This window comes from Melospiza georgiana, chromosome 4, assembly GCF_028018845.1.
Source record: "Melospiza georgiana isolate bMelGeo1 chromosome 4, bMelGeo1.pri, whole genome shotgun sequence".
Lineage (NCBI taxonomy): Eukaryota > Metazoa > Chordata > Aves > Passeriformes > Passerellidae > Melospiza > Melospiza georgiana.
In genome coordinates this window covers 43286960-43308789 of record NC_080433.1, presented here as the reverse complement: position 1 = coordinate 43308789, position 21830 = coordinate 43286960, and the positions used below count along the sequence as shown (strand labels likewise).

General features: G+C 37.4%; 1 protein-coding gene across 7 annotated transcripts in view; it reads left to right on the top strand.

Annotated features, from left to right (window-relative positions):
• The window catches only part of NAV3 (neuron navigator 3), a 509240-nt gene that overhangs the window by 446414 nt on the left and 40996 nt on the right, over nucleotides 1–21830 (top strand). For all 7 annotated transcript variants that reach the window (XM_058021931.1, XM_058021927.1, XM_058021928.1 and 4 more), the window contains 5 exons: nucleotides 1519–2224; nucleotides 3777–4265; nucleotides 13037–13197; nucleotides 15019–15207; nucleotides 17588–17640. In XM_058021931.1, the coding sequence (XP_057877914.1) occupies nucleotides 1519–2224; nucleotides 3777–4265; nucleotides 13037–13197; nucleotides 15019–15207; nucleotides 17588–17640 (1598 nt within the window). The remainder of the gene's footprint in view (nucleotides 1–1518; nucleotides 2225–3776; nucleotides 4266–13036; nucleotides 13198–15018; nucleotides 15208–17587; nucleotides 17641–21830) is intronic.

The window sequence follows — 21830 nt, the reverse complement described above, 5'->3', positions numbered from 1 at the left end:
CACTTCTGCAATCTACTTTTGAAGCAAAAATACAAAGCTGATGAAAGAGATAATTATTAAAAGCATCTAATCCTAATCCATCATTTTACTAAGGAAATGTGTATTCTCAGTAGAACATTTTCTGGTGCTTTTTCATGTCCTGAGACAACAGTGCATGCTTCAACCCCTAGTGGTAAGAAGAGCAACTAACAAAGATCTCCTCAGAATAAGTTCCTGCTCTTTGTGAACCCCTTTTGTTTCTTTGCAATTTGGAACTGCTAGAGATTGATCAGTCTCTGGTCTGAGAGATCCCTGAGGAGCACTGCCATGGTGATCATATGGATACAGAACTTTTATCCCTCTAGTAGCAATTAAAAATGGAGATACTTAAAGGTTTGCTGAACACCAAGCTAAGCTTTCCAGATCTGTTTTGCTCAAGGTGATCAGGCAGCCACTGTGCAACACAGAACTGAGGCCTTGGCTACTAATGAGCTGTAAGTTTGCTGGGTCAGAGTCTGATCTGTATCATGGTGTGTGCATCTGTTTGTGTAGCATAAAGTGTGAGCTGGATAAAAACATGAGTGGAATTAGTTCTGCTTTGCAGGTGTCACTCTTTATTACATTTTAGTTTCTTAAGAGAAATTAGGTCATCCACCTCCAAAGCTTCCATAATTACTTCAAGAGTAAATTAAAAACTTTGGTATGTTTTAGGAGTTGTTAGTGGTATACAGTAGATGCTTAGAGATAAATTAGAACTGAAATGGCAATTTTTATCTATTTGTAAAACAGGAAAAGGATACTTTCTGGTATAGCAGAACATCTTACTTTGACCTTCCTGCATGTAACAGCAAAGTTTTAGGAAATATGGAAGAAAATATAAATATATGTTATATAGTCACAAGCCTAGACAGGACTGAAGAAAACCTCACAAAAAAGTCAAAAATCTTGAGAAGCCATCAAGGATACAACAAAGACTAATTAACTTGTGTAATTGATATTGTTACAGATCAAGATGATTCATTCCATAACATAATCGCTCCCTGATAATTTTGTGTAACTAACCAGAACAAGCTTAGTCATATGCTAAAAAGATGTAATCAGTGAAAACTAAAGAACTCTATAAGTACCACTAATTTCTACACACATCATTGATGTCATACTTCAGGAGATGTTTATTGCATGTAATGTTTTATTTTCAAGTAGTATTTCTTTCATATAGAAATACTGTTAACAGAAAAAAAAATCAGTCAAGATTCCTTATGGTTCATTCAAGATAATTTTCTACAACTACATTTTCCACCTATCTATGAAAGTGGAAGTTCTCATGGGAATTTCAAGCTTTTAATACTTAAAGCTTATCTGTTATGTGTCCTACAGATAGCTGATGGGAGACTAAAGACCAAACTGGTCTGTTTCCTTAAGGGAATTCTATTTGTGTATTTTTTCATTTTGAAAGTATAATCATACAGTGTTGAAATTAGATATTTAGACATTGCAGCTTAAACACAAAGTGACCTTTTAAAATATTCTTTTACTTAGGAAAAACTGATGATGCAAAAGCTTCAGAAAAAGTGAAAACTCCACTGAAAGGAGCCTCCATACAGAGATCTCCATCAGATGCAGGGAAGAGCAGTGGTGATGAAGGGAAAAAGCCTCCCTCTGGCATTGGCAGATCAACTGCTACAGGGTCATTTGGATTCAAGAAGTCTGGGTTGGGATCTTCTACCATAATCACCACAAGTGGAGCTACGATCACAAGCGGGTCAGCAACGCTGGGAAAAATGCCAAAATCCTCAGCCATCAGTGGGAAATCCAACGCAGGGAGGAAGACGAGCTTAGACGGTTCCCAAAACCAGGACGACGGCGTCCTGCATGTGAGCTCAAAGACAACTCTGCAGTACCGGAGTCTGCCTCGCCCCTCGAAATCCAGCGGCAGCGGGATCCCCGGCCGCGGCGGCCACCGCTCCAGCACCAGCAGCATCGACTCCAACGTGAGCAGCAAGTCTGCGGGTGCTGCTGCCACCAAACTGCGAGAGCCGAGCAAGATCGGGTCCGGGAGGTCCAGCCCTGTCACCATCAACCAGACAGACAAGGAAAAAGAGAAAGTGGCCGTGTCCGATTCTGAAAGCGTCTCGCTGTCCAGCTCCCCTAAATCCAGCCCGACTTCGGCAAGCGCCTCTGGCACACCAGGACTTAGACAGCCAGGTTCCAAATACCCAGATATTGCTTCCCCCACATTTCGAAGGTTAGTGCATTTCTGTGATTCTCTGAAGTTGCAATATCTAAAGCAGGGATTTTCAGTATGTTGAAGTACTGTGCAAAAAGTCTTTTCAGGGAATATTTTGCCACAAACAAGTCAAGTACAGGAAAATAAAAGGGCAGTATTTTTTTCATGCAACACAATGATTTCTTTGAGATTTGAAGACCTCCTAAGACCTGAAATGGCTGCTGCCTGAGGTTTAAGCATTTTAGGTACATCCCCATAACCACAGTTTGAAGCTTAGAAGGTGGAATCACTGATCCTTATGGGCCCCTTCCTACACAAGATGTTCCATGATTCTAAGTTCAGCCACATGTGCAGTTTCTTGTCAATACTGCAGTAAACTCCCAAAGGGAAGAAGGACCCTATGTTCAGGCACATTCTCTTAATGGAACAGGCATTGCCACATTCTGGATGGAGAACTGAAGAGCTCTTTATAAATTACAGAGTTAGATTTACTTTCCCATTGTTGGCAGCTCCAGCTACAAACACTTCATTATCTTAGCAGCTTCGTTCCATTTTTTGACACAAGCATTGGCAAGGCTAAATTTCAATTGTAAATGCTCTATTGTGACATTTCTGGAAGTATAAATCTGGGTGAGTGCTCCATGAATTGGGATGGAGCACTTTCACTGCTGGAGAAGAAGCCAATAGTGCCCTCTTGTGCCTATTTACCAAAACATCATCTCCAGACAGCTGGGGAGCTGCAGCTTAGTTTTGTGGGCTTGGTAAAATGTAAAACGGGTTCTTATCTTGCTAGACATGCTTACTTTACATCATGATAACTTTTGCATTTTTTTACCTTTAATTTAGAAGCTGTACATTAACTTCAGCTTAAAATATTTCCAGAAATACATTAAAACATTGCATGACCTTTTAATTCAAATTTTAGAGGACTTGAAGTCTATTTTTTCATCATCACTATAGAATTTTCATATCTAGAATTGCTGGAAGATATTATGTGACATACAATTTTATCATTCCTGCCCTTGGAGACAAACTGAGCCCATTTAGCCATGGTGCAGTTTATTCTGAGTGGTTACTACGTGACTGATGACTGCATGACCATCTGTGCAAAAAAAAACAACAAGAGGGGAATTTTGCACAAATACTTAGATGTTTATTAAACTATGAAGGAATTAGGATTTTGCAAGTGTTTGTTGCAATCATTTAAGCAGATTTGAGAGGTGAGGAGTTTAAAAGCTAATGACTTGGGAATGCTTAATTACTGAATTTGGGTGAAAGTGTAATCTGTTTATGAACTAGGAAGACAAAAATGTGATTATTTTACCTCTCTCTGGGAGGGTCTGTGCAAAGAGCACATCTGAATAGGAGTGAGTAAGCGGTTACTAAAGAAACAAACCATGACTATTGTGATATGGTTAAGTGAATTTAAATTTGTGGTGTGATTGATCAACTAGGTAGGCGTGATTTTCGTAGCAGTAATTAAAAATGTGTAGTTTGGCTCTTAGGATGTTGCGCCATGAATGTTTAATGCGGCTGTCAGTTTCTCTAAAGCTATTTGTTTTACATTTAGGTTGTTTGGTGCCAAGGCAAGTGGTAAAGCTGCCTCTGCACCCAGTACTGAAGGTGTGAAACCCACATCGGCAATGCCCAGCCCTAGTACCACATTGGCACGGCAAGGCAGCCTGGAATCGCCATCCTCGGGCACAGGCAGCATGGGCAGTGCAGGTGGGCAAAGTGGTAGCAGCAGCCCCCTCTTCAGTAAACCTTCGGACTTAAATGCAGATGTTGTAAGCTTAAGTCACTCCCTGGCTTCCAGTCCTGCCTCAGTGCACTCTTTCACATCAGGTGCTCTTGTGTGGGCTGCAAACCTGAGCAGCTCTTCAGCGGGCAGTAAGGACACACCAAGTTACCAGTCCATGACTAGCCTTCACACCAGTTCCGAGTCTATTGACCTCCCTCTTAGCCATCATGGCTCTCTCTCTGGACTGACAACAAGCACTCAGGAGGTTCAGAGCCTGCTCATGAGGACTGGAAGCGTCAGATCTACTCTTTCGGAAAGGTGAGCTTGCCTATAGATACAGTGACCACAAAATAAGTGAGAGGCAAAAGGACAGGAGCCAAAAAAATAAACCCTCCACCTTTTTTGCTAAAGGGACGCTGTTTAATTAACAGCTTTGTCCTTTATGTAATAAAAGGAAGGAAGAAAAGAGAGCTGAAAGGCATTATAATGTGGAATCAACTGCCTTTTAAGGTTTTACAAGCACTTTTTCTACCTTGAGAATTTTTTTGGGTTCCCTTGTTCTGGAGACAGTGAGAGAAAAGGGGGAAAATTGTCTAACTAAAGGCAAGTGTAAACAGCCAAGAGGCACATAATGATTCCTGCAGCAGGATCCACCTGCTGTCACAGCATTTGGCAGTTCCAAAGCAAGCAAACCTCCAACTGGGGGATCCCTGCTTTTCTCTTCCCATTAGCTGAAAGCACAGGCAGAGCTGGTGTGTCCTGGTCTTCAGCTGACCAGTCTTGCCTTAAAATACTCAGTCTTGACAAGTTTCTTCTTACATGGTAATCATTACACAGATCCTTACTGAAATGCAGCTTCACTGGCAGGGAAGCAGTTTACAAGATGAGATTCTTGTTATATGATCAGTCCTGGCAAGTGCCCAGAACAGACAGAGAAATGCAAGAAAATGTTTTTCTGTTTGCTCTATTAAAGATTTTTTTTATGTGCAGACATTTTACCATTTAAATTACATTATAAAAAGTGCAACCAGTCTGGCACAGTTGAACCAAGATTTCTTCTTTGATATTTTCTCTTTTTTTCCCTTTTTTTATTTTTTTTTTTTCTTTTTGAAACACTTATCTGGCTTTGGAAGGAGAGAAAAGAAATCAAATTTTCTAGGAACTAAGTAACTTCCGTTTCCCCTGAAAATTTTCAGGATTTGACAGTGAAACTCTTATCTCACATGGGGACTGTAAAATCAATATTAAATATTTCATTAGCCTTTGATTCAAAAAACAAAATTTTACTGAATCAATCAAAAATATTTTAAACTTAATTAGTTTTTTAACATTCCAAACATTTTAAGAAGAAAAGACCTTTAACATACAACGTAGAGTTTTTTTGCCCTTTATTATATAAACTCAGAGATTGTTCAATACCCATCCTTTGCATAGAAGGAATTCACTTTCAGTAAGCCAGCATTTTAAAAAACCTCATAAACAAAACCTTAGAGAAATCTAGATGGAAACTTTTCATAGAATTCATTTTCTTATGTTGCATTCATAAGTACTACTATATCAGCTAAAAATCACACCTCTTACTAATATACAAATTATATTACAATTATATACTAATATAGTATTTTAATACTTATAAAACATATATATGTATCAATGTAATGTACACTAACAACATATAGTATTGTTAACAATATAGTAGTTATAAATACACTGATACACGAGCAATTTGTAGTTTGCACTTTGCCTTTAATTTTTAAATAGGTATTTAAATTTGTGTACTATGAACTGAATGTGACAATATTAAAAGGTCAGTTATTAATACTAAGCTTACAAAATCCTTCACTGCCACATATATGGATGATGAGGTCACTAGAATGATGTGGACCAGTATGAATTCATGCCAAAAATTATATTGATACACAGGATTTTAAAAATCACGTTTCAAAAATTAATGGCTTGGCAGAAGTTTCTGAGCAACCTCCACTGCTAATACTTTATGTATTTGTTCAGTGACTTAATTTCAGTGGTTCCAAATACTTTATGGTTGGCAATACTTTTAAGTTTCAGATTAGTCCACATGGGGATATTATGATTGAGTCCAGTGAGAGCCATTGTTCATGTTGATCTGGCCTCAAAACAAATATATGTACCTAGAGTAAATGGTGTCATTTCTTAAATTATAGCCCCAACAGGGGTTTTGCAGTTCAATTTTTCTAAAAGGTTTGATACAAGTGCTGAGTTTCTAAACTCTTTTATACATGAAAACTCACTTGTAGCAAAGTATTTTTTCACAACAAAAACATTGATTTGCAACATTGGAGACAGATATGCTTGGCAGCACATTATGTCCATTTTTCTTTGTAATCTCATATTTGAAATGCCTTTTATTATACCAATTATAGCATGGCAGAGCATAAAAAATTATCTGCAAGGAGGTTTTTTCTTTTTCTTCAGTCACCCTAGAGCTTGCAAAAGGCTGAATCGGCAGTCCTTACAATCAGATGTACTAATATAATGTAGGGACAAAATCAGTAAGCCCAAAGTGCACCATGAGGTACAAATAGCAAGCAACATAAAGTCTGTGCAAAGAAAATGCAGGAAAATACTGAAAGAGAGGAGAGAGCTAATGATAGATGATATAAAAAATTCAAATTTATTTCATTGAGGCGTTAGCTGTAATTTGGTGGATAAGTATCAGTAATGGAAAGCATACTAAGAGGAAATGAAAAGGTTGAAGTTATCTTCGGTTTACTGGTCCTGATGAACTTTTCATTTCCCTGCTCCTGATGAACTTTTCATTTCCCTGCTTCAGGCAGAGCCTGAGACCCTGAAGTCATTAGAATTGGAGAAAAGTTTTCAAAGGCTGTCTGCTGAGGAAAGAGTGAGGAGGAGAGCAGGGATGGAGAGCAAGGACATTATGGGAAGGCCAGTTTGCCTGGAAAAATACAGAAGACATTAAACAAATAGTTTAAGTAACAAATAACATGAGATTAGTCATTAACAGCCTTTTAAATAATAAAGGCTAATTTAATTCATTTGCAGGAAAATATGCTCTCTGAATGGCAGAAAAATAGTAAATGCAATAAAAATCCTGAATTCACTAAAACTTTAAGTGCTATTCCTAATAACACTCTCATAAGCAAATGGGGGGAAAAGTGCTAGTTGGTAAAGAGTTCCTGAAGGTGAGTGACCAAAGGCTGATTAGTCTGAAGGGATATACAGGGCAGGATATATTTGCATAGGTACAAAATGGAAAATAGTGAGGCTATCTTGCAGTACCTGTGTACAGAGTTGTAGTGCCCTGCTGGGACAAAGCATTTTGAAAATGAAAATGTTGTATATAAGTTTTAGAAAGTAGATATCCCATTATACTTGATACTTTGGGACATCAAGTTTTAGGAAGGAACAGCTGGAAGGAACACAGAAAATGAGGACAAAATCTCAGAGTACATCTACATTTTCTTTGAAAGAAAATAGCCTTTGACTGCCTCCAAAAGAAGAGTCACCTTTCATGGAGACAGCAAATCTGCAAGGTCTCTGCTATTTTTACCCCCTGTCCCTCCAGGGATGCTCAGACTTTGCCCACAGTTTTCAGGCTGCCCACTGAGTGATGGTACGGCACCAACGCAGAGCTCCCTGACAGCTCCTGGAGTGCAGTGTCAGAGCTCACTCTACCCAAATTCTGTGTCATTCAATGAGATTCTGTTGCATTGCAGCAACCAGAAAATAGACTCCGTAAAAGCAAGCAAAATATTTTTTTTTCAGAAGGAAATTATTTTGCACCTCTCTTAGGCCTTTTGATGGTTTTGCACTAGCAGTATTCAGAAAAGTCTAATTCTACTGTTGTAGCAGTGTAGCTCCCTATATGGGAGGACACTTGTACCTTACAGCAATTCAGAGGGATTAAAATGATCATGCAGGTACTTATACTCTAAAATAAAACCATCTTCTGGGATTAATTGAAAACATTACTGCTTTAGTTGTAAAATTTTCCAAGTGGGCACATCACCAGTAATTCTTTCAAACCCTTAATTGCTGTTGAGCATTGCCAATTTGTAACTTTCTTCTGCTTAATCTGAAGGACACAGCAAGGAAGGCATAAAAATGCAGCAATATAGAAATAAACAATGGTCTGATCAGCAGTAATAGCTGCATTTTAAGATTAGCAGAGTGGAAGTGGTTTTTACTTACATGACTGGCTTTCTCTAGTTTGCTTTAAAAGAATGTGTAGTTTTGAGTGCTAGGAAAGTGCATTGAAATCCACTTAAGCCCTTCAAAACTTTCAATTATTTGAAATTATCATAATTTATAGTTGTGGTTGTAAGGTGTGAAACAGTGTGTCACGTATCAGATTTTCTTATATGCCTAGCCCTTGTAGAAACTAATTTGTAAGACCCATATCAGCTTGGCCCAGCCTGTCATGGAGCTCCCTATCTGTTTCTTAGCTTGCAATAATTTGTTTTATTCCTTAGCAGCTCTGAAAGAGTTATATGTAGCTCAAGGATATACTATTATGGCTCTTTCCCAAGATAACCTCATCACCAAGGGCAGGTAGGAAAATGGGGAATGTAAGGCTTCCTGTAATTTCCCTCATAAAAGTTATACTCAGTTTCAGCAGTGTAAAATAAACAAAAGAGAATGAGATGCAGTGGGCTTGATAACTTCAGCCTATGTCTTCATCTTTTTGCAAGATTGCTTTTTCCACTTTACATAGCGAAGGAAAATATCAGGAATATTATTATATTCTCATCCTCACTTTATATTGCTCTTTGTCCATGTATGCATTGCTTCTTTCAGGAAAGGACTGTCTTTATTATCATTATCAACTCCAGAGATGTGAGGTAAATTAAGTTCTATTTACCAAAAGTCCAGTTTCTGTGGAAGCAATGAACCCAGGTTTTGGTGGATGAATGATTTCAGATATTAAAAAGATAAGGGCAGTTATTGGTCTGAAGTAATAGTTACATGAAACTTTGCTTAATGGTTTCATATAATTATCTATAATCTAGGAGCATCTTTGTAAGCATTATTATTTTAAAAACACACAATGAGCTTTTACTACACTTACTTTAATGCAGTTGCAATAATTCCATGATTATGTTGAGGAATATTCATCTCTATTTCATTTGATCATCTGAATTCAAAAGATTTTTGGAAAATCTTATGGTCACTCTTAACCTACTTATATGACTGGCATACCTTTTGGCTTGCAGGTTGGATTAAAGGAGAACTGACTCCATTATTTTTAGATAATGTGCTATAGATTACTTTTAAATAAATATATCTCCAAGTCAAAGTAATATTGGAAAATACATTGTTCATTTGCACTTTTAAGTATTTGCATAAGAAACTGGTGTTTTGATCATGTTTATTCATCTTGAAATTTAGAGGTGCATAAAGGTGAATCAAGGAACATCAAGGCTGCATTTTATTATGTGAAGAAAAAAAAAAAAGTAAATAATTCATTCAAATTTATGTTTTCTTTTTGCCAGCCATTCTAGGTCCTGTTAGTTATGTTGGGAGCAAAATGCTGAAAATACAGTCCTCTGTCTGACATGGGCCATGGGATTACTCCACATGGATCATGATAACTGGGCCTGTGCTGAAATACCGATGATTTTCTCTTTCCATTTGCTTTCTCCAAATGCAGAACCAGGCCCTTTATTTAACTAGAAAAATTGTCTCTAAAATTTACTGGTGGTAAAAGTAGTTTGCTTCCATTTGCCCAACCCCTGATAGTAATGCATTGTCCATGCCAGCAGTGTTTTCACTGCCTTTATCTGCTAGGATCAAGGATACATAAGAGTAGGACTCCCATCACCCACAGCTCAACAGGAAACGCCTTTAATAAGGGTGTTTCTTGGGTAGCAAGGGTCCTAAGTTACTGCTGCTCTCAGAGGTGTGATTATGATATGTAATACAGAAGCTTTCAGAAGCCATTTTGCTATTTGATCCATGTGATGACACTAAGCTATGTTCTAAAGGGAGAGAACTTTGCAGTACTTACGTGATGATAACTAGTTCAAACCACACCGACCAGAGACCAAGACTTTATGATGAAATGCTGAAATGGCACTTGGAAGGAGGGCTAGTGGGTGCTCTTCCAGTGATGGGGTTTAAATGAGGAAAACTCCATGCATGTGTTTTGGGTATTCAGCCACTCTGACACTTTGTGTGCAGGAAAATAGAACATCGCTCTGGTGCCACTTTTCACTGTCCCCACCATCACCTTACTGTGTGAGCCCCTCAACAACAAAAGCCAAGTTTCTGAATCTTCAGGACATATTTCTACATGCAGAGCTCTCATTTGGCTTCTGGCAAGGCCATGGTGCCTCTTAGCAGGTGCCACAGACTTCATTTCTTCTGGAAATATATTGCCTTATCATAAGCAACTGTGAAAAATAAAGATTCACACTGTGACCATATGATTCTCACACAGATTGCAGAGCAAAGCTGTAGAAAGGTTAGAAATAGTAAAGAAGCACATCTTTCTGACTTGGACAGTCTCCAAATTACTATTGACCCAGCCCAGAGCATGTCTAGATGAAAAATGAATGTGCAGCAGTCCATGTCCTATTGTTCCTTCCAATGAGTAAAGCATTTATCATGAAAGTTATATTAAAAGGCGTTAAATGACCTTCTGTTATTCACACAAACCTAGAGCTTTAAAATTTGTGATTCTGAACAGTCCTGTTTGCTGTATGTCCTTAGGGATTTTTTGTTTTTGTTTTAACAGCATGCAGCTTGACAGAAATACACTACCCAAAAAGGGATTAAGGTATATATATTTTTGAGCATGACTGCTGCTTCTCTTTTTTCCTGTAACCTTTTCTATGCTGCCTTTATTTTTCTTTCTCCTTCTGTTGATCCTGTTTACAACAGAGTTCTTGGAATTTCAATTCAAACCATAAAATGTAAATTTTAACAATGGACTTTTTCTTTCCATGTCTGCCTAAGGAATAAATCTTCTTTCAAGATATACCATGAAAAGTAAATACTATTAGGGATCATTTTCTTATGGAATGAATCTTTAAAAGGCATTGAATCCTGGAGAGCTAAAAGAGACAGAACAATATATTTATGCAATTCAATAGGTCTAATTATTGAAAACATTATGGAGAAAATCAAGGTTTTAGAGGTGGATCTTACTTTGGACTCATTCAAACATTAATGCAGTTTGAACTGGAGAGCTACTGAAGGGTAGGGCTAGAAAATACTAATTTTACTATCCAAGGTTTGTAAGTATAAAATGTTTTCTGCTCTATACAGTTTTCTTGGTCCTTATCCAGTAATACAGAGTCCAGCTTTGCTAGTAACACTTCACTAAATTCTATCTTCCTCACAGAAAACAGAATTTATCTACCTTCTTCTCTCCTCCACAGTGAAAAGAGAAGATTATTAGGTAACTTGGTTAGTCTCATGAGACATGGAAGCCCATCTCCCCAATCCAGGAAGATTTGGCAAGCAAGGATATATGTGCATGCACACAGACACTGCAGCTTTCCAATAACTGAGATTGCACCATTAAATCTCCTGAGTCATGAAGAAATATTTGTGAAATTTTAAGATAGTGCTAAACTATTGTCACTATATTGCACCTTCTGACGTTCTGCACTAGCTGTTCCTTAATAAGAATTTAGTCAATTTTTTATTATTTGGAGAGAATGGAAAAGGTGGAAGACATTAAAGGCATAATGAGGACCCTGTGAGGATACTATGGGATGATCAAAGTTTGTGGCTGTACAGCTGTAATGGTGGCTGAAAGTGAATTGGAGTGGGAATAGTGCTTACAGGCATATAAAAAAGATCAGTTAGCCCAGGAAAAAAATTCCGTTTGATTTAATGTCCAGAGAAGCCAGTCCAAAACTCACATCCTGATTTCTTGTTTTGCCATCTTTTCAATCTGATAACTACTCAGTAACTTTGTGCTCTACCACAATTATAGGCAAATATCATAGCTGTGTTTTTGAAAGGAAAAAGGAAGTAAATATTTAATAAGATCAATATGGTTTACTGCTGTAAAATACTGTACAAAACTCCAAGCACAACACAAGAACTTACATGTTCATTTAATTTTCTCTCTAAGCAGAAACACTTGTGCCTCACAAGCCTGAAGCCAGAATATCAAAAGCCCTTTCTGCTCTGCTGTTTTGGGAAACACTGATAACTCATGACAGTAGCAAAGGAGGTGTTCATTTCTCAGCAGTATTTTGTCTGAATAAAGTATTTCATTCTGATTTTCAGACATTGCTGAAAACAAATCTCTTGATTAAGACCCACAGTGTCTGCACGTTTTAATGTTTAATCACTGCCAGAATTGCCCTTCTTCCAGCTCAGCCAAGGCTGGACCAGTGAGGTACCAGTTCTCCCTCTTGGCCCACATGTCACATTGCACTTGTTTTATTGGTTTACCATAGGAAGCAGTTGATTAATTATTTGATTGCCAAACTTCTTCCTTCCAGAGAACTTCTTTCTGCAATTTTTTATTTTTCCTGTCCCTTTCCCTCCCCTCAGTTTGGGGCAGGACACAATGTCAGGTAGCATTCAGAGCGGCACATCTAGTGCATATGATCATGAGTATCTGTCGTTACCAATGCAAACTCCTCTTTCAGAGTTGTTGATCTGTTTCACTCCTGTTGTCTAATCAGTTGCCCACATGATGTATGACAGATGTCATTTTGTAAGTGGCTACTAACGTTCCTTGGCTTCTATTCTGCCTATCCCCATCCTAACCATACGGCTTCCAAACTTTTGCATCAACCTGTACACTTCCTATAGCTTTGAAGTCTTTTTCTGTCAGCTCAGTTGTCTGTCTGCTATAGTTTATCATCCTGTCTCTTCAAAAGAAGGGAATGCTGTTTTGGGGAGGGGGATGAAGAGTAGGGGGGGTTCAAGTCCTGTATGTTTTCAGTGTAACCCAATGGTAAACTGTACCTAGTTAAAATCTCTGGTGATAATCACTTGACTGGACTTGATGTTTTCCTAGGGATTTATTTTGTCTAACTGGTGAAGGGTATTTATATGACAGCTGTTTCTTTCTAAGGTGTCACCTTGTCATTGTCTTGAGCATGCCAGCTGTGGTTTTTCAGATATGCACCATCATCCCGGCAGACAAGTCAGGAGGAAGGCAAGGAATGGCTGCGCTCCCATTCAACCGGAGGCCTGCAGGACACTGGCAGTCAGTCCCCGCTTGTTTCTCCTTCAGCTATGTCTTCATCTGCAACTGGAAAATATCACTTCTCCAACCTGGGTAAATGCTGTTTCCCTTCACTGTTTCTCCCTCTCTTCGGAAGCATAAAATTCAGCTGTACATATTTCTTAGTCTGCCAGACTAGGTAGTTTATTTTTAACATCGTCATCACCGTATTGCTGTACCTCACTAATGAGGGGGAACTCACAGTGTGGTTAATGAAATGGGTCGAGGTACCGCCTATTTTGCATAGAGGAAAAAAAGAAGCACAGATTCTTTATGACTTGACCAAGGACATAAATTTTGAGGGAGAGCTGGAAATTAGCTTCTAGTTCAAAGCTATTCATCTTTTAGGCTTCACAATCAGTAGGATTCGTTCCAGTGATTTTAGTGAATGTCAGAAACTAAACATTGAATTTTTCCTACATAGAGGTTTGCTTTGAGATAGACCTTTTCAATGTGTTTCAGTAGCTGGACCTGGCTATAACTGCACTGAGCCAAATCCAAACCTAACCTTGAATGCAATATAGTATTTTTAGGATGTGAGTGACATTGCAGTTTTATTTGATTACAAACCAAGTTTTAGATTTGGTTCTTCTGAATATTGTTTCAAATTAATTCAACACAAGGGTTTTTTTAATAGTATTATTTCTTTCTTTAATTCTGAGTAAAACCCACTTCTCTCCACAGAACTTGTCACATGCTTAGGTTTTTATGATTTAGGCTCCTAGTAAGGAATTACTAACATCCTTTGAAGAATTAAGACTTCTATCTCTCTGTCACAGCTTATGGCATCTGTAGGTTACAATCACTCAAAAGAATTCGATCAGACATACACATGTTAGTCTTTACTACATACAGGAAAAGAAGTAAGCTACTTTTAAAAATGAAATTGGATCCTCGCTAAACAAGCCACTGCTTTGAATTTTTCTCATGCAGTTTTAGACAGTTTTTTCTGTGTCACAGTTCTAGGCAGTGTTTTTTCACTATATTTTTCTCTGTTTACAATCATCTCATTTTCTTTTTGTTCATAGTTCTTGTGTACTCACAATATAGAGAAATAAGATCATGGGGTGTAAAATTTATTTTTTCATTGTCCTTTCCTTTATTTCAGTTTTCATATGCCTGTGGAATAATTTGCTCTCACAACACAGCTGTTCTGGTAGTTTTTAACTTAGGACACATCTTGGATGATCTAAACTAAAAGTCCAAATACTGAGGCTGAATTTGGCTGCACAGTTAGGTTTTTCTTCTAGGCATTGAGGTGTGGTCTGGGGTAACCATAGCTAGGCTTTCCTTCCTCCTGGTAAAAGAGCTTTGTGAAAGCTTTAAAGTAGGTTCATCAATGCTGTTCTTGATTTCAACCATGTCTGACCACACCTCTTTATTAGGATGCAATTCAGCTGAGGCCTTTGCACAAATATTCAACCTAGTATAGTGGTAGGTGTGCTCCTGTAAATCAAAGGATAAATATCTTATATATGCAAATAAACTTTGGCCTTAACAGCAGTCAGTAATACAGGTATATAACTATGAAATACAGATACTGATTCATTAGAAGAGCTGCTTATAAAAGTACTTATGACATCTTATTCCTTTTTAACTTTTGAATCTCCCCCGTTGATTTTCTATGGGCTGCCAAAGGGTGTTCAGACACCAGTGTTAGTGTTACCATGTGCTTTACAGGATTATTGTCATCCAGCTCCTTTGAGGCCATCTGCTCCACATTTTTGTTGAAGCTTTAAGTGTAGGAATAAAAGCTTTCCATTGTCTCAACAGCATGAAGTCCACCTAACCGTGCTAGTCCTACATTAAAATTTTGTGCAGAAGCAAAATTCACTTAATGGAAATGTACTTCAATAATAAAGCTTTTTATTCCAGTGAGTCCAACCAACCTATCACAGTTTAACCTTCCTGGACCCAGCATGATGCGTTCAAACAGCATCCCTGCACAAGACACTTCTTTTGATCTCTACGATGACTCCCAGCTGTGTGGCAGTGCCACGTCCTTGGAAGAGAGACCACGAGCAATCAGTCATTCTGGTTCATTCAGGGACAGCATGGAAGAAGGTAAAACTGAGTAACTACTTAAATTGATAAACACATCCCAAAATAGATGTCCAAAGCATAGTAAAATTTTAAAATATTTCTTCTGCACCCTGCACCACAGAAACTTAAATGATTTTGTGAAGCTTATATTAATCTTGTTGAGTTGGACTCACAAGCCTTTCTTATCCTGAAACATGGAAGGTATTATTTTCACCCAGTAAAAAGCAATGCTGTATGTATCTCATACATGTGCAAATCCCCTGTCAGAAATTTTGGAGGAAAGGAAGCCATTCTTGGAATATTATTCTTTTTTCCTCTAAATCTGAAATGTCGGAACGTACCCAACTACAGTGTTCTCTGCTTTCTTAGTCCTACTTCTGTGCTTCCTTTTTTTTTTCCCCAAACACCAATGCTGCTTAACATCTCCTTTGTTTTGTAGTCATTTAAATTCCCCACTTTCCTACAGCCTCCTTCAGCAAACCCCCTGTGAATTTCTTTATTGAAATTCTGCAATTTGAACTGACCTCACTACTTTATGCAGATTATTACTGTCTGCTTTCTTTAATGCTATCTGCAACATCTGGAACTTGGTGAATTTTTTTTTTTTTTGGGTTTTGGTCTTTTTTAATCCACAGAGAACCTGACAACTCCTAATTAAATGCACTGTAAAGTTTTCTTCTAACTAACATTTCTGGTAAATCTGATTATTTGCAGAATTCCCATGAGTGCAAAGTCCTTAAATGCTTTAATTAAACAAAAAAGACAACTAAAACCCTGTGCAATTCATTCTATAACAATTATCTTGTTTACTGCTAAGTGATGACAATGTAAATTATCTTTGTAATAGGCAAATTAAAAAAGTCTTGCATTAGCCCCAGAGGTCACACGATAAAAGGAATTTAAAAAGTCCTAGATAAAACAAAAGACAAATAATGCTTCTACTTTTTTGATTCCTTTTACTGTATTTTAGATGATATATCAGGCAGACATCTGGATCTGTAATACTAGCAGCAGGGTGCAGGACAACTCAAGCTGTGAGTTGTCAGCACAGAGAGGATGGCTGACTGCACAGAAGAATATCACATAATTCAAGGACAGAGCTGACTACAGACCCTTTGCTGAGGAACAGAATTATCAAAGGAAACACTGGAAGAATAATAGAGAAAACAAAGCAATTAATGCATAAAAAAAAGAGGTGTTAAATGTAGAATTTCAGTAATGGGCCACCAGTGGTTTTGATAAAAGCTTTTTCATTAGTTCTGTTTCATATCCAGCTGGAGTGGATAACTGTGATCAACCTGAGTAAATGAAAGTCAATGCAGCAGCAATAAACAGTTTTCAGCAGTTTATGATCATTAGAGATTAACATGAAATGATGCTCTTAGAAGGTCAGATGTATTTTAGGATAGGAGCTCTGAGGAAGGTTAAAGTGAAACAAGTGAGGTAATGCATAGAGCCACAGAATGGCAGTTTAGCTCAGACATTTAAACCAGAGACTGAAAATCAACATACTTTGGAAGTCACTCCATTTCAGTGGTCAGTGTTCCACATTTCTGTAAGTAGAAAACTAGGTTTAAAGTCCATTTGGCTAATCCAAGTATTCTTGTGTTTGTTTGTTGCAGACAGTTAGCTATTAAAGCAAAATAATTCTTTTATCAAACTGTGGCAAAAGATAAATATTTTTTTAAAAACCCATCTTGTAAAACAAAAATAGAAAAGGTAATGAAATAAATTATCTTCTTTGAAGTTATATGTGCGTGTAGCCTTCCTCAGGAGAGTCAGCAGAAGGGGCAAATTTTTTTACAGTTTTAGTCTTCATTTGCCATCTCCAGGTAGGCCAGGAACCCCATTTCTTAAAGTGCAGCCCTGCAACATTCACTTAATGCTCTTGAGGCAGACTCCACTGAGGATTAAGGGAAATATGTCACTACCCCTCACAGTTACCCTTTCCCATGGACTACAACTACACAGGTCAGCCTTTCTAAGGAAAGCTTGGGAGCTCACCCCACAGAATGTGAAATGTTTTCCAAAACATAGTATCTTACTAAACTCATTTAGTGAACTTGGGACAGGTGTATAAACAGCTCGATTTCTGGTTTCTCTGAAGAGTATATTTATCAAGTGATTTCTTGTCAAAGCAACAAAGGAGATGCTTGGTTTTCTGATAATAACACAAAATGTCATTGTCTCACTTACCTGCCCCATACCCAGGAAAATGGTTTTTCTGTATAGGACAATCTAATTGCAGGGAAATCTATCAATAGCTATTCTGTACTGATAGCTCATAATTGTTCTTTGTGGAAAATTGGTTCTCATTTTAAAAATTTGTTTACTTATTGAGCTACATGTGGGAAGTTTTATGCTTTCAGCAATATTTCATGTTATTTTCCTTTTCTTAAAGTGCATGGGTCCTCATTATCACTCGTCTCCAGCACATCCTCTCTCTACTCTACAGTGAGTATTGATATTTTAGAAAAAAATTCTGCCTGTCTCTGTTCTTGTTCATTGTTTGTGAAAATTTCAATACTTTGAGATCCAGGAGAATTACAATTTTACTGCAATAAAGTAGGAATGTTTGTTTTCAGCTTTGTACTACTGCATACTATTTTAGAAAACATTATTTTCACCTTTTTATGTGATTTGTTTATTAATGTTTAAAATCATTTAGTATACATTTTGAAAGCTAAAAACAACCTGAAAGTCTAAGAGTTTCTCTCTTATGGGGGTCCTTATGCTTTTGTATTTGACCATTTTGAGTCATTTTGCTTACCGTCAGCTAGTGCATAATTTAGAAAATTACTTCTCTCCTGGTCTTGTTTGAGGTAAACTTCTTGAAAGCCACAAGATTGCCTTAGAGTAAGGGAGATGTAATTTGGAGTTTAAGTGTCTACTGATTTTACTTGCAAGTAGCAGCATTTAATTGTTATTTTAAAAGAGAAGAGAGTAACTTTCTAAAACTTTAATCTTCATTAGTTAGATTAATTAGGTTGAGTAATATCTGTTTCTATCTCCAGAAGTTGTTCTGTAATTGATTTTTTCCCTCTATTATATTTTTTTGTTTGGTTGGTTCTTTTTTTTAATCTTATGGGGTTTTTTTTTAATATATATTCTGCATCATTTATTGCTTTGGTTGTTCTACTAACAAGAAATCATCCATAGGGATGTTTGGACATTCACTTGCTGATACACAGCAGTTGCTTTGCAACCTCCTCTCTAACACAACTAGATGCTGCAGGAACCCCTTTTCACAGGAGAGCAGCCCACTTACCTGCTTTATCCCATGCATTCATCAATGGTGTGTGTCCTCTTGGTATGTCCAGCTGTTGAGTGGTGTCAGCTGACATTCCAGAGATGGCCTCCCCTACCCAGAGCCAGTTCTTGCCTAGGAATACCAAGCTCCTGCAGTTTGATGATTTGTAGCACGTGGTGGCTCTGTCTCAATGCTAAACTCAGGTTAGCTTGGGAAGTGTATTGTATCCATGCACAATGGTGCCTCTTCAAGCTCTGTTTAACCATAAAAAGGTTCTTTCAAGGGCATGTCTAAAACATTGAGTGCACATGCCTTAGGTTTTTACAGGCCTTTTTACAGGCAAGTTGCAAGTCATTCCAGTCCAGACCAGTCCTGAATTATGTGGAAGCAGGAGAGGGGAGGTGAAGGTGAGAGGTGTAGAATGTATATACAGGCTGGCTGCATGTGAGGCATGACTTACAGTTAGAGTTAAGCTTCTCACTGATGTTTTCAGGGTTGAAAAAACCTTTCAAACTATTTCCTTGTCTATGAGACACTACTATCAGTTTGCATGGGAAGGTGTGCCAAAAATTATAATTCAAGCATTCATGCCAAAGTTTAGAATGTTATGAAACTGATAGATGAAAAAAATCAAGCTGTAAAGTGACACAGGATGCTTTCAGCACCCAGTAAGTGAGTAACTCTGAAATATCTGTGTTCTGATGTTGTGTAATGTAGCAAGAATTTACTAAACTTACTATTTATATAACCTTTTATATTTCAACAGAATATCTTGGAAATATTAACTAAACCCCCATGATATTAAAGAGTGGTATTTTCCCTGCAAAATAAACTTTCGACTGTTTACCCAGGTTCATACTATAAATATCTTCTGACTGTGAATTCACATTGCAGCTGAGTCCCACTCCTTAAGTAATGGATTATATAGGCAAGATAATGGAAGCTGCAGAAAAATCTGAAAAGGACTAGAAATAAATTGGTGTTAATAATTACTGGCATTGACTTTTAGCAAAGATTTTTGATCTGAATTTCTTCTGCTTGAACCCTCTTTGAAAATGATTTAAACTTTTCAGCAATTAATCAAAAGATGATGCATAAGTGGAGTAGGAGCCTGAAAAGTTTAACACTCAGTATCACATCAGCTGAGTGAAGAGAGCAATGGGATAGCTTCACAGGGTTATCTGAATTAAATGTATTTCTTAGCTTTATCAAGCATTGTCTTAAGCCTTAGTTCTAGTGTTTTCTGTGACCTAATAACTTGAGAAATTCAATCAAAGTACTAAATGAAGATCAAGACCTTCATGTATATTTACCAGAGGATAGTTGAAAACAAGTTATTCTCTGAAGATTGTCTCTTTGGGAATTAGAATATGAGATTCAGAAGAGACATTTCATTATTTTCTGCCATCGAATAGGTCCAATGCCACAGAAGTTCTTCATTCACTACCCTTTTTTGTATATATTGGCTTTCTTCTTGACTTGCATTTGGTTCTCAGGACTTAACTTGCATAGACTGAAAATCGAGCTTGTAGCAATATGCATGTACAGAGACCTCCATTTTGTTTCACAGAAAAATATACCATGTGAGCAGACATAGTAAACTGATCCAGTTTTGGCTGTGAATTCATTCAGCCCTGTGAGTAATTGAAAAAATTATGCTAGGTTATCTCCATTTTCAATCTCCTCCTGCTCAGTAGGTGAAACACTTAAATTTTCCCCTATTTAGTTAATTGCCAATTTCCCGCACCGGCTCTCAGCATTAGCTACACTCTGACTCCCTAGGCCTCATTGATTGTGCTAGGCCGTGCTCAGAGGAGTTCTATAAGGACATGTCATTTGTACCTTAATGTTCTAAGACTTCAAAGAAAGAAAAATAATCCTTGCAAGGATGGGATGCTTGCATATAATGCAGAAGTAGAGTGAGAAAAAGAATTTTTTTTTCCTTTTAGAGCCTATTGGAACAATGGCTGAGTTCTGGGTTTCAATGGTGTGAGCATAAACTTAAGTAAAAACTACTGAGATGCGTTTGGTTGTCAGATTCTATTTTTTTAAGCTGGTCCAAAATCCTGGTCTTTGTCATTCATTTACTTCCTTCACTGCTCATAAAATCTGACTTGTGAGAGCCACCTCTCTGAACTCAGGGAGAGGCAACACTTCCTTGTGCATTGAGGGAGTTGTCTGGTAAGGAAATGTAGCAATGCCTTCATTATCAGCTTTGGTGCTCCAAGGACAAGTACCATGTCTCCACATGGCAGTTCTAGGAAAAAGTCACCAACCCTAATTTTTTGCTTTTGTTGTCATAGAAGAAATCATAAGAGGACATCATCACCTCAATCCCTTTGTGACCCTCCATGTACTGCATGTTTGATGTAACAATAATGGGAATAGAATATAATTTTTTTTCTGTAGGCAAATCTTCTTTTTGTAAATATTCATCAGAAGGTTAGTGTGTCACATCAGTGATGAGAAAAAAAAATCATTATACTAAATTAGCCTCACCTAATGATGTGTCAGGTATTGAAGTAGTTTCAGCCAAAAGCATTTCTAAGTGTTTCCAGGGTAAATATCATAGCATCACAGTCTGTTTAGTGACTGCTAACAGATAAGCATGTATGGAAAGAGGCCTTTTCCAGAAGTCTTCTCCCTTTATGCAAGGTAAAGCAAAAAAAAACATTTCTGTTATAAATCATTAAAATCCTGACAACAAAATTAATGCCTAATACAGGCTCAAATTCAGGCATACTGATTTTCCCCACCAATTATAAGACAGACAGTCCTATGCCAGAGAACTTTTGAAGTTCCCTTACCTTGGGTTTTCATAGGGTTTCTAATGTTATTTAGAGATAATTGCTTACCTACATTTTCCTTCTACTGTTTACTATTCTCTTCCAGATAACATAGACTGCTTCTCTGAACGTGGGCCACTTCAGACCATGGGGTGGATTAATTTCCAGTTCATTAACTGATTCTTATTTTATGTTATGAAAGGGTTCCTTTTTGTTGCATGCCATTCTTTTCCATTAGAATCCCACTGAAGCAAGATTTATCTGTCTGCCAAATTTCTCCTGAATAGGACTGATCCAAAGCTTAGAAACTGAATGACTTTGAAAGGTTTGCCTTGCAGTGGTTTCATTTCTTAGCTTGTTGAAAAAGGCTGCTGAATAAAAAGTTTCAATATATGACACAATATATTACAATATGGACAATTCCTAAATTATTAAATATTAGCAAGTTTAATTGAAAACTTTAACATGCCTTGATAGCCTTTAATATTTTGGTCAGTACTCTGTATGGACAAAATTACATTGAGATGCAAGTTCCTCTCCCCTTTCCCAATGAGAAGTGCTGTCAACTTCTCTTATCAGAAATTACATAGTATCATATTAAGGACATG